This window comes from Macadamia integrifolia, chromosome 4 (genome assembly GCF_013358625.1).
Source record: "Macadamia integrifolia cultivar HAES 741 chromosome 4, SCU_Mint_v3, whole genome shotgun sequence".
Lineage (NCBI taxonomy): Eukaryota > Viridiplantae > Streptophyta > Magnoliopsida > Proteales > Proteaceae > Macadamia > Macadamia integrifolia.
This window is the reverse complement of record NC_056560.1, coordinates 28116416-28129991: the sequence shown is the minus strand read 5'-3', so window position 1 is coordinate 28129991 and position 13576 is coordinate 28116416. Positions and strand designations below refer to the sequence as shown.

The 13576-nt window shown below is 36.4% G+C and overlaps 2 protein-coding genes across 2 annotated transcripts; both read right to left on the bottom strand.

Annotated features, from left to right (window-relative positions):
• Positions 1-695: 695 nt before the first annotated feature.
• Positions 696-1965, bottom strand: LOC122076077 (early nodulin-93-like). The gene is made up of 4 exons (XM_042641361.1): positions 1518-1965; positions 1348-1409; positions 1066-1141; positions 696-954 (listed from the first exon to the last, which is right to left on the bottom strand). Exons 1-4 carry the CDS (start codon positions 1606-1608, stop codon positions 863-865), a joined length of 321 nt encoding a protein of 106 aa, XP_042497295.1. The 5' UTR covers positions 1609-1965; the 3' UTR covers positions 696-862.
• Positions 696-13178, bottom strand: LOC122076078 (early nodulin-93-like). The gene is made up of 5 exons (XM_042641362.1): positions 12824-13178; positions 12662-12723; positions 12349-12424; positions 12118-12237; positions 696-837 (listed from the first exon to the last, which is right to left on the bottom strand). The coding sequence occupies exons 1-4, from the start codon at positions 12912-12914 to the stop codon at positions 12146-12148; spliced, it is 321 nt and encodes a 106-aa protein (XP_042497296.1). The 5' UTR covers positions 12915-13178; the 3' UTR covers positions 696-837; positions 12118-12145.
• Positions 13179-13576: the final 398 nt, after the last annotated feature.

Here is a 13576-nt window from a genome sequence, read left to right as displayed (position 1 = left end):
TCCATGTCCATTTGACTTTTTTCTACTCACAAGAAAATTGTTATTTGAATTAAGTACTGCCAGTTCAATGGAGTGGTGAATTTGAGGGGGAAAATTTAGATTTTAATTCCACATCCAAATCCTCTGTTTGAGAATTGAGATTGACATAGTGGAAAATTGGAGTGGATTTGGATTTTTATCTAAACCTGTCTTTAGAGTCTAAAGCAGGGGTAGCATAGTTTTTTTGTGACTGTCTGTATCTGGGTATAGACATACGCAAGTGTAGCTTTGTTTTTCCCAATATTTTAACCAAGTGTGGTTTTCTTTTTCCCTATATTTTTAAGACCACTAGACCAGCAGTACATCAATGGTAACCGTGGGCCGGATTGAGTCATTTCAATGGGTTGGGCTCAAACTTGAGGTTGGGTTGGGATCTGGCTAGTATTAATTATCAGCCCAATCCACTTTATGCCCACCCATAGTAAACAACCATGAGATTTGGGATCTGCTGTATCCAAAAGAGCCTACTGAAATGTACGGTCAGGATCCAATTGTTTTATTAGGATCCACTTGGCCACCCCATTTCGAATTGGGTCCGAACCAACCCATTGACACCCTTAAGCCTTAGATGCTTAAATGTCTGTGGGGGTCGCCCATTGTTGTGATCCAAATCCTACCTTTATAGTTTAAGGACTATATGATAAACACTGATCATGGGAACCTGAGGAAACCTGTACTTATTTTTAATTCAAAATTTACATACACAAAGAGAAGCACACTGACTGGGCTAGAAGCAAAAGCTAAGTAGGAGTCTTAAGACTGATATGTCTATCATCCTTATAATCTCTCTACTTAAAAATAGTAGTTAATTGTAGAGAATTAGTTAAGCTTCCATATTAGACTTATTGAAGGAGTTCTTTCTTGCAGATGCCAAAACTGTCTTGTCTGCAACTATGAAGTAGGCAGCACCTGCCACTGCAGATCAATATTTGCATAAATTAGATAAGTTCGATGTAACACTTAATTGGGCAATGAAGATGAGGGTAGGAAGCAATTACTAAGTGATAATAATATGATAGCAATTACCAGTGGAGATTATAAGTGCCTGTGCAGTGGGATTAAGGTTGGATCTGGCCCATGGCAGCATTCTCACGCTGGCAATCTGCATAAGCATGAATTCAAAGTAATTAATAAAGATGAGACTCAGCACTACTAAAAAGAATTCAAGAAAGGTGTGTGTGTGTGTGTGTGTGAGGATGTGGCCAATGTGGATGTTGGGTTTCAAACTTGCAGAAATAATCCCTTTAATAGGATGTGAGTTCTACAGGTTGATGGATCATGATTATGAAGAAGAATAAGTACACTTACTGTAGGAACTGCAGTCGCGAAGCCTGCGACAACAGCTGCCTTTGCTCCAGCCATCACGCCCTCTGTTGATCCAAAACAATCTAAATTTCAAATTCTACTCTTTATCATAACAACAAAAAGAAGAAGTAAAATTTGTGGGTAGAAAGAAAGAAATAGAAAAAAGGCAATACCATAAGAGCATTTCTTTGCCATGGCAAGTCTCTGATCCAGTGAGGCCAACCCATTTCTTTCCAGGGAAGACTGAGCTACATTTTTCGCCATTATCTTTTTCTTGAAGAAGAAACGTTGGTCTTATGTAATAGAAAGCTACCGATGAGTCAATTAAAAGAGTGAGGAAATGGTTTTAAATCTGTGGAGAAGTGCAAGTAAGGAAGACATGTAGTAGTGTGAGTGAGTGATCTGAGATTGAGGTTCCATGATATGTAATTTATATATAATTAGGGGAGTGGAGAGGAGAGTACTTCTTGGGGTTAGATGGTTTTAGATTTTAGTTCCAACGTCGGAGTCACCTGTTTTAAGCTTCTCCAGTTTCGAGGTTGGTGGAACAGTACAGAACAGGTGGGTAGATCGGAAACCCAAAGAATTCCCTATGATCACTAAAAGGAACTTGAGTTCTACAATGGGTTTAGCTTAGTAGTAGTATTAGGAAAGATTGGAAAGTGGTAAAAGGTGGTGTGGCCATTGGTTTCTATAAAAGCATCTCTTAAAACCATGGGTGGGAGTACTAACTCCAATGCCGCACCTGGGCTCTGGTTCTTTGGTTGGATCACTCAACCTGCAACAACTTAGGATGGCTACCACGTGGTACTAATTAATCCAACGCTTCAGATATCGGGATACTCTGCCACCGACATGTGCACTCCTAATTGTAAATTAATTGTTCTTTCTGTGTGATTCAATTCATTAAACAAATAAAATGCAAGGATTTCCAATGTATCTCGTGTGGGGAATCTTCAGGATTCAACTCCTCTCCTTATCCTTAGTGTCAATCGAAACAAATGTAGTAGGCCGATATAAAACCATTTCAAGCGTTGGAAATCCTTAGCATGGTCTCCTTAGCTGTTATATAATGCTTGGCCCATTATCCTATTCGCACGATTTTGACTCATGCATGAACTCTGGAATCCAATTGGCTCTCAAGTTCTCCCACCTGCCCCAACTACCATTAGAATCACCAAAATGAGTTTTCTGCTCTTTTCTTAGAATTGTGTTTGGTTCTCTTGATTTTTCACCCTAAACTACATATAGGTAGCATGATTCATGACTCCATAAGGGGAAGCCAAGCTCATTGTCATGTCCATTGTACTAGATGGAACATGAACCAAGATAAAGCAAAGGGTTACCATAAAATTTGAAGGAGAAAATTGTGATGGTGGGAGCTTTATGCACGGGGTATTTTCTTATTATGTTTTCAAAAGTGGTTGTTTGACGATATTACTTTAGATGTAGCACTAAGTAAGAATTAGGGTCATTGACATAATATAAATCTATGATAGGAAAAAACCTTTAAATATGCAAATCATCTCATGTTATGAAGGCTAAATTGTTCTTTCAACTATTTCAAGGTTTGGGGAGTGTCATAATGAATGTAGCCTTACCCATTGTATCCTAACATGTCTTGATTAAATCTAATTTAAATTTTACCAAAAAAAAATGAAATCTAATTTAAACAATAAAGTTTTAGTGTTACCTATGGGGTCATAATGTATGCAGTCTTACCTCGTCTTTGCAAGAAAGGTTGTTTACTAATTTGTGTCTCTCTCTCTTGACCTTGACATATCTTCTTGATCACAAAATTGCAAATGCCATATAAACTATCACATGGCACAATTAGATGTTGCAGCCCATAGATTCCATGGCTGATGTCTTATTTTATAGAAACCTCTGTAAAAGGAAAAACTTAACAGACACGAAAGAATGAAAAAAGGATTTTGAGGCTTGTAACCCCAAGGCAGAAATTTCTCGCTAGGAGGCCCTTTTTTTTTTTTAATTTACTATTATTTTTCTACACTTGGCATATATTTAATAATACTTTTCTATCTTTTACATTTTTTCGCTTTTTTCTAATACCCCTATTTTTGGACTTTTACATCTCTTTCTCCCCTGTTCTTTTCAAATACCCAGATTACCCCTCCTTTTCACTTGTATCCTGTTAATTTTTTTTTTCAAATTGATTAGTTCAAAAATGACGTTGTGGAAGGATGATAGAAATGAAGGGCATGGTTCATGTAGTTGGTATTGGATTCAAATTAAGTGATCTGTATCGGTATTGGTTGAAAATGATACAGACTCATTACTTTTATTATTTTTTAATCCCTAAAATCATAGCAATCGTAACGGGAATGTAATATTAAGATAGCTATCAATCATAATTAGTATCGATTGAGACCGATACCAATCCAATACCGATAAAAAAAAATTAATAAGCTCATGATGATGGATGAGACAAAAGAAAAAATAATAATAATAATAATAAATAAACAATATCCTTAATGAAGGATGAGACCAAAAAAAATAAGAAAAAAAAATTTAATTGGTTTTTTTTTTTTTTTTACTAAACATCTTTAAGTGACTCAATACTAATGCATTTAAAGAAAATTTAAAAAATATATAAAATAAAAAAATAACGATATGAGAGCTAAGGAGGAGTTAGATTTTCAGCCAACAAAACATCATGAACCCAATATTAATGGAAAGACAACCCAATTGGTTGTTTTCTTATATTAGTAAAAGCATGTTTTGAACCAATCAATATGAAAAAAATATAATAGGTTATCAATGAAAAGGAGAGGTAATCTAGGTATTTAAAAAGTGCAGGAAAGAAAGAGATGTAAAAATCCAAAAGTAGAGAAGTAAAAAAATAAATAAATAATTTAGTAAATACATACCAAATGTAAGGAAGTGATAGTAAATTTCTAAATAAGTATCTCGGTGACAGAGAGTGTGGTGCCTCTAACATCTTCTGTTAGCTAGATAGTTTGTTGGGTAAGAGAGTACACCACATCCTATTCGTTTCTATATTTCTAGGGACTTCAGTATTTAGAGAGCCAATGGTAAGTATCTGATGGTGATTCTAGAACCTTCTTCTGTTAGCTAGGTTCCTATTTATATGTTCTCGTTGTCAGTCATCATCATATGAAATTAGTTAACTGGTTCTGAGATTTTATTTTTTCCCTCATGGCTTATGAAGAGTACTCAGTGTCTGCAATCTAAGAAGTTGTCATGCCTTGATATTTCCAACTTTTGCCTTAATTTGCTTTCTGGACCACATTAATTGACAGTTTTGGGTTATCATTATATCTTATGGTCTCTTTGTTTGATTTCGATTTGTATTTATTTGATTTATTTCTATTTTAATGAGTGTTTAGTATAATTTATAGCACTTATTTCTATTTATAATAAATCATAAATCAATTTATGGTAACAAATCATTTATGTTGATTTTTACTACTTTAAATGAGCACATGCGCTAAACTATTCAAAATCAAAAGTAAATATTTAACTTCAGTATGTTTTATACTTTTCCAATAAAAAACCCTAAATCTTATCATTTTTCTTGCTCGAAGCTCAAAGCTGAAGGTGAAAATTGAAACCTATTTTTTCATCATATAATCTATTTTATAAATAGTAACCAAACGAATACTATTTGTGGTCCATAATTTATTGTCACAAACAATTTCCAAAAAAAAAGTTAATAAATACAAATAGAAATCATACCAAAGAGAGCCTTAGTTATTAAATTTCAATTTACTTTGTATCTAAAATGACTTTTGATTAAAAAATAAAATAAAAATTACATGTAAAATATATCATTACTAATTATGGTAAAAAATTTAAGTAGTCGTACAATCACACAAAGTAATGATTACAAAATTTTCTCTTTTAGATTTGAAAATATTCATTTTGTTTCCTTTAATTTCCCCTTCAACCAAACGCAACCTAATATCTGTATTGATGTGTTCCCAACCAAATGTAGTTGTGGATTGTGTAAATGGGTGAAGTGAAGGTATCCGTATCCTCTCCAACCCTTCGGTCCCTCCAACGAATATCTGATGGCTGAGAAGACCTTGAGGTGTGTGCAACCCCCACCAGCTGTCAATTGCACGTTGGAGGGGTTGTAGAGGATCCGGATCCAGATCCAGCAAAGAAGGCTGATGCGGGGTAAGGTGATTGGGGAGATTGGGGGTGGGCCCGGTTCATGGAGGTCTAAGGCTATGGGATATAAAGTTGGTTTATTGAGTGGGCTTTTGAGGGCTTGTGGCTTGAAGGTGGTGGTAGGTAGAACTGTTTCGAGGGTATAACTACCCAAAATAATTATGTTACAAGTACTTACAGTTGAGGCATAGATTTGTAGATGGAATCCAACGATCACAATGATGCTAGTATATAAGATACGTGACAAGGTTTTCCGTCCGCGTGAAGCCCCTATGCCGCAGACACATGAACGTCAATGTGTCTTGAGTGCAGGCCCAGCCTCTCACCAAAAAAAATAAAAATTGCCCATAAGGTAATTAAAAGATCATTGGAATCTTTTCTCTAGTCATAAATGATAACAATAACACAGCCTTATTTCGACTAAATGGATCTGTCATAGGGAATCTAATTTTTTTTTTTGTCAAGTCCAACTCCCTGAGTAAGGAAAGATGACAAAATAACAAAGTTTATATGGGATGAGAGCATGAAAATTGAATTGTTTTTTATATTTTAAAAAAGTATATGATTAATAGTTGATATTTGGTGTTCACTATTAGTCGATCGTGTGCAGCTCCTCTACGGCATGGAGTGTAGTGTAGCATATGTCCGATGGTTAGGAACACCTTTGGGTACATGTCGGTATATTAGGATGCATGCCCAAGGTGTTCCTAATCGTGGAATGTGTGCCGAGAGTGCGTTAGGCCATATAGGAGTCAGATCCTAGTTGATCTTGTAGTCAAGTTTACCCAATTAGTATGCATATGCCAGTTGATTAAAATATGATAGAAAATGGGTTTTTTTTTGGGGGGAGGGGGGTGTAAGTATGAAAAGGCCTATTTGATCAACTAGTGTACTGGGATGACCCTTTTTTTTTTTTGGGATAACGTAGTAGGAACTAGAAAGATAGTTGGTAGATCTCTCTAATTAGTTCTTTGTTTCAATTTCTACTAGAATTACCTTTTTTTTTTTTGACAAAAAAATCTATACTTATTAATCCAAGAAGTTTGAAAGAGAAAAGCCCCTTCTAGAAGGTACAGAAGAAATAATAAAAGGAGGTGGATTTATCCACCAAGTACGAGACAAATCAAATTTTAGAGCCCCTTTTGGCTAAGAAATTAGCCTCATTGATTTCAATTTCTGTTACGATTACTTGTTTCGTAATATTTTTTGGTTTTTGTATTTTATTTATTTTGAGTATTTAATTTTAATTTTTTTTTTTTTTTTTTTTTTTAGGTAACAATATGTGTTTCCTCATTAAAAAAAAAAAAAAAAAAACCGTGAACAATATGTGTTTCTATTAAGAGTAGTCTCTTTTTTTTTTTATGAAACTGTTAAGAGTACTCTATTTGGTGTAGAGGCTTCTGTTTCTAAAAAGTCAATGGTGATAAAAACCACTATTAGAGATGAGAAAGGTAAAGTATCTCGGTGAGAGTGGTGCCTCTAACTAGCACCTTCTTCTGATGGGGGTGTCATTCATAAGAGAGTGGTGCCCTTTTTCTTTGGTAGAAGCTAGGATGCCCTTGACCCGTTGGTTATATAAAAATTAGGGTTGGCAATTTACCTTGATTTCATATTTTATAGAAAACTTGTCCGTTTAACTTAGGCTATGTTTGATTGTCAAGAAAAGAAATAAAAAGAAAAAAGAATCAAGAAAAGAATTAAAAAAAAAAATTAAATGAAAGAGTTTTCTTTTTGTTTTTCATGAAGAAAAGAATTAAAAAAAAAAAAATGAAATGAAAAAGGAGTTTTCTTCTTGTTTGGTACTACAGAAAAGAAAATAAAAACCATTCCAACAATGTATCATGTTTCTTGTTTTGCTTTTGCTACTCATGCTCGTCTCTATTGAGTTCGAGGCAAGTGGTGTTTCTGGCAGTAGGTGGCGTCTCCACGTGGCAGGTCCATGTGAGAAGATGGTGGGGATGGGAGGAAAAAAGATTCGGGAAGAAGACGAGAGAGAACAAGAAGGGGCTTAGATCGGGTTTTATGTCAAGAAGGGGAGGGTATGTTCATCTACTCGCGCATGTCTCCACAACTCAAATCAACTTATGTTCATCTGCTCAACATCGCCTCTACAACTGAAATTAATCTGGATGGAGTACTCCTGAAAATGAAGGGGAGGGTATGTTCTTCGTCTTCTTCTTAAAATGAGTAGCGGTTCTTGAGCGCAATATACGAGGTGAGAGGCAAAGCCATGGGACGAACAGAGACGTTTAATCATCTCTACTACTCTTTTTGCCTGTTCATCTCCATGTGTCTGGGCATTAGGACCACACTCCACCATAGAAACATATTTCCCATAAAATATATAAGAGAAAGTTTTCCTTCACTCATAAAGGATAATTCAATCATAAAGGACAATTCACCCGTCATCTTGGGGTTCACATACCCCTATAGGGTTTTAATATCTTCCCAAAATACCCTCTTCACGCCCCTGCCCTTCTAAAGTACCGTGATGAATAGGTTCTCATTCACTATGACCTTAAAAAAACTCGATCCAAATATATATATATATATATATATATATAGAGAGAGAGAGAGAGAGAGAGAGGATAATGCATCATAATTTTTATTTAATATAAAGTAATATAGAAAATATGGGAAAAAGGACAGGTATGCTAGCAGGTTACCTAAGAATTAGGTATGCTAGCTTATATTGTCCGTTAGATTAGGCAGATTAAATCCATGCCATTGAGGTTATATAGTATGTATACCGTTATACTTGTACAAAGTATGATACAAAACTTTAAAAAATTGAATATATACTAAGGTGTCAGTTGTAAAGCAGTACATACCGAAATTTGTCTGGGGAAGTTAACTATTTCTCCTATCCTAGAACGTATTACCGTAGTATCTCTCCGTCGGAAAATTATCCTTTGCAGGGAGGATCTTCGACTCATTTCACGCGTTGCCCCAATCCAAATCTGTAAAACTCCCTTCCAATCCCCTGACCCTCTCCCTTCCCTTCCATTTCCATCTCCATTCGTATTAAGGTTTTAAATTTTCAGAATTAGAGACCAGTGACTCTCTTCCCCTGTGACGATCGGCATCGTGCGACCTTGATGGAACAATGATCATCTCATATACTAGGGTTATTGAGATGTAGCAGAGTCCATCTCACAACTCTATCCCATTCATGACCAGAGTCGCAACAGAGTCTAGGGTTTTCGTTTTCTTCCAGATCCCTTCCAGGGCACCGAGTAGTAGCACCGACCAGCGACCAACTATCACTGTCCTCGACCAGCAATCTAGGGTTTTCACTTTCCATTTCCCATTTTATGTTTCTTTCTTCCATCATTGCAGGTCTTCTCGGTGATTGATCCCAATCTACGTGAAGGAGGAATTGAGCAAGGAGGCTGAGGTTGGGGTTCTTTCATCTCAGTCTTCACCGAGCAACGACCGAGCAGCGATCAGAGAGACCAGTAACCTTAGACTGAATAGGGAGTACGAAAATACCAAATCAACACAGTTACATTTGGTTCACCCCTTTTTTCCCCCCTTAACTACCAGTTTTATTCAGTTCTTAATTTCTAGAATTTGAACTCCATCCTTATTCACTAACTTCTTCTTTCAAGACTAAGAAAAGGTAATGTGATTCCAACAATTTGAAATCAACCGCAAAAGCTTGATGATCCAAACGAAACACTTCATTTCTCTCCATATCCATAATAATTGTATTAGTGCAGTGAACTTTTATAACCTTAATTTCAAGAATTTAGTGTAGATGATGTTGGCTATAATTCTGTTCAAATAATGTTACTCCTCAAGTTGCTGGATAGTTCATTGGAATTGTAATTATGTGATGTTCTAATCTGGATTTTTCAAACTATTTTAGATTGTTGGGTGGATCTTTAGCTCAAAATGGAAGAGCACCTGGGAGTTACCCAGGGTATGATGGTTCGAATCCATCAAGATTCTAATTATTTTAAAAAACTGAAGAATGTGCTGTGATTGCTGACCTTCACTGAGAAATGTTTTTACTTCACTTATAAATGTATCCATTCATATCATGATTTTGTCAGTGATGCTTGTTATAATTTATATGACCATGTACTTAACTAGCTTCTTCTTTTTTATTGGACAATGTTAAACTAGTTCTTAATAAAGTACGAGATACATCTGGTTCATGCTATTTGAGAATGTAGAACCTGGTTTGCAGGAAAAAAAAAAGGAAGTGTTGAACCTAAAAGCTATGAATTGCCATTTTTTAAAGAAAAATCTTACCACTTTATTTTTGTTTGAAATCCAACAATGATAGTTATGTGATTATAAGAGTAGGTCATTAAAGAGGTACATGTGTATGTTTGTTTCACTGCAGAAAATGAAGCCAAAATGACTCTACAAAAGATAGAGTCAGGTAAAAACATGCAGATGTTGAAGCATTTGGTAACAAGAAATACGTTCAATACCACTTTTTTGGAAAGTTGGTTTTAAGTTGTTGGATGATGGAAGTAATTGGTAACAAGAAATACCCTCAGGCCTCAATCAAGGGGACCCCCCCTCTTCAAAAGACCCTTTTGGACAAAACTATATACCTCCTACCTCATCCCAAAAATCAATACTTTTTTTTATGTAGCACTGCCTGTAGCTCCATATGCTCATGCTTCCCTTTGCACTTGATATCTTTGCAGGTAAAACCTCTAGTAATTCCCATTCAAATCTGATTGTACCCAAGATTACAACTGCTTAAAGACAAGTAAGAGCATTGATAATGGGTTGTTTGTGTGAACTTCTAGTGTTTTTTAGGTATAGTGTGATAACACTGTTAATATGGGATGTAATGAAGCTTTAACTAGTAATGCAGAAAATAGAAAACACCATCTATGGTGTTACGCATGTTCAAAAGAAATTGAAATAGGTTTCTTGATCATTTTCAGAGTTATATTTCAAAGACTCTTTTAAGCTAAGGATGATTGATCTTATATCTGTTGAGAGGTCCTTTATCCTCTGTAGCTTTAAAAAAAATGAGTTTTTTTGCATAGGCAATGGATGTTAATCTGATATCATTGCAAAGAACTATGTCCTCTGTTGCTAGAATTATCCAACAAAAAATGAATTTTATGCTGAAAAGTATTCTGCATATGTAATCTTTGGATGTTTTGCCTTCACTTCATTTGGCCTCAAAAAAAAGAAAAAAAATGAGTTTCCTTCTCTTCGTCTCTTCCCCTCTTCCTCTCTCTCTCTCAGCTTTCCCGGCGGCGACCATAGATGATCCCTACAGAGGTCAAGAGAAGATTTTTCTTCACTATTCTCTTCCTCTCTCCTAGCTTTCCCGGCGGCGACCATAGATCTTCGCTCTTCTCTTCCTCTCTTCCCCTCTTCCTATCTCCCACCTCTCCCAGCTGCGACCACAGATTATAGCAGTGAACCTTCACTCTTCTCTTCCCCTCTTCCTCTCTTCCCGTCTTCCTCTCTCCTTCCCTGAATCAAGTAATGATGCACGTTGGAGCAATCAAAGGGCTGAAAGGGACGTTGCAGAGAGTATACCTTTTTCAGAGTAATGTATTTGACGTTGTACAGTATTGCCAGTGTATTTTAACATATTGAGTTACTTTTTTCTTATAAAGTAAGATGCAAATCTAACGATTGGAATTAAATTAATCAAATCCAAAGGCTAATATCCTGCTAGCATTCCTAATTCCTAGGTACTACGCTAGCATACCTATCCCTCTCCCATAAAATATATACATATTTGTCATTAAAAAAAAAAAAGACATATAAGTCTAATGCACGGTCATGCATTACAATTACTGGATGGGGGTGGGGTAAAAGTGTAATTACACATGCTCTCTCCCCCACCCCCACCCCCTCCCCCCTCCCCCCTCCATGCATCCACAATTACACAGTGGTGCATAAAACATTTTTTCCTACACATATTTATGTCTAAACCTGGCCCACCCAGTACCCAATTACGCTGGGCTGGGCTTAGGCTAAGCCCTAGTAACCTTTGTGGCTGGGCTTGGGTTTTCAGAAACCCAATCTGACCTCTGGTTAGGCTAGACTTGGCGTTAAGCTCTTAGCCTAAGAACCCTGGTTTGGGTTTAGTTTTCTGAAAAACCAACCCAATCCAATCCGATGTTTGCCTAGTCAATTTTTTTTCCCCATCTAAACCAATAAAGTATGAATAGCACAATTATACCCTCCATCATCTAAATTTTCGAGTCGAGATCCCCTACACATACATATGCCTGAACGCAATTAGCTTCAAATTCCAACACATATTCCACTTAAATATTACCATTAAATAGTTCTAATTACTCAATACATGCTTAAAATCGATTTAACCGGACTGACCGACTGACCCATTGACACCCTTAGATGCTTAAATCTTGTGGGTCGCCCATGGTTGTATACGCTATAATACACTATACATTTATCTCATGGAAAGGAAATACATAATACTAACATTTTTTCTGAGTAATGTACTGACATACACCATATATATATCATGAGAACCGGACGAAACCTGTTCTTATTTATTTTTAATTTAAAATTTACATACACAAAGAGAACCACTCTAAGCTAGAAGCAAAAGCTAGCTAGGAGTCTCAAGACTGAGATGTCTTCTCTCTACCTAAAAGAGTAGTAGTTAATTGTAGAGAATTAGTTAAGCTTCCATGTTAGACTTATTGAAGGAGTTCTTTCTTGCAGATGCCAAAACTGTCTTGTCTGCAACTATGAAGTAGGCAGCACCTGCCACTGCAGATCAATATTTGCATAAATTAGATAAGTTCCATGGTCAAATTAGTAGTGCATTAGTTAGAAGTAACACTTAATTGGGCAATGAAGATGAGGGAAGGAAGTAATTACCAGTGGAGATGACGAGTGCCTGCGCAGTGGGATTAAGGTTGGATCTGGCCCATGGCAGCATTCTCACGCTGGCAATCTGAATATTGCATGAATTCAAAGTAATTACATCAGCACCCATTAAAAAGAATTCAAGAAAGGTGTATGAGAATATGGATGTTGGAGTTTTAAACCCGGAAATAATCCCTAATCGGATGTAACTTAATGTGTGGAGGATAACAGATAGTTGACACCTTCTTCTTAACGGCTAGCTTTTAAGAATGTACTTCTACCGGGATTGACCATGACGATGAATAAGAATAAGAAGAATACTTACCGTAGGAACTGCAGTTGCGAAGCCAGCGACAACAGCTGCCTTTGCCCCAGCCATCACGCCCTCTGTTGATCCAAAACAAACTAAATTTCAACTTCTACTCTATCATAACAACAACAACAACAACAAGAAGTAGTAAAATTTCTGGGTAGAAAGAGGCAATACCATAAGAGCATTTCTTTGCCATGGCAAGTCTCTGATCCAGTGAGGCCAACCCATTCCTCTCCAGGGAAGACTGAGCTACATTTTTTGCCATTATCTTTTTCTTGAAGAAGAAACGTTGGTCTTCTGTAATAGAAAGCTACTGAGTCAATTAGAGTGAGGAAATGGTTTTAAATCTGTGGAGAACTGCAAGTAAGCAATAGATGAAGTACGGTGAGTGAGTGATCTCAGGTTGAGGTTCCATGATTTGTAATTTATAATTAGGGAAGTGGAGAGAAGAGTACTTGGAGTTAGATGGTTTTAGATTTTAGTTCCAACGTCGGGGTCACCTGTTTTAAGCTATTCCAGTTTCGAGGTTGGTGGAACACGTACAGAACAGGTGGGTAGATCGGAAACCCAAAGACAAGCTTGTTTTCTTTTCCCTATAATTACTAAAAGGAACTTGAGTTCTTCAATGGGTTTAGCTTAACAGTGGTATTAGCAAAGATTGCAAGTGGTAAAAGGTGTAGCGGCCATTGGTTTCGGTAAAGCATCTCTTAAAACCGTGGGCTCAGGTTCTTTAGTTGGATCACTCAACCTGCAACAACTTAGGATAGTTACCACGTGGTACTAATCAAACGCCCCAAATTGCTGGATACTCTGCCACACACATGTGCACTCAAGTGTAAATTAATCACATTTTAATGTTATTAATTGTTCTTAATTTTTTGATTTAGTTCATTAAACAAATAAAAGACAAGGGTTTCTCATGTCGCT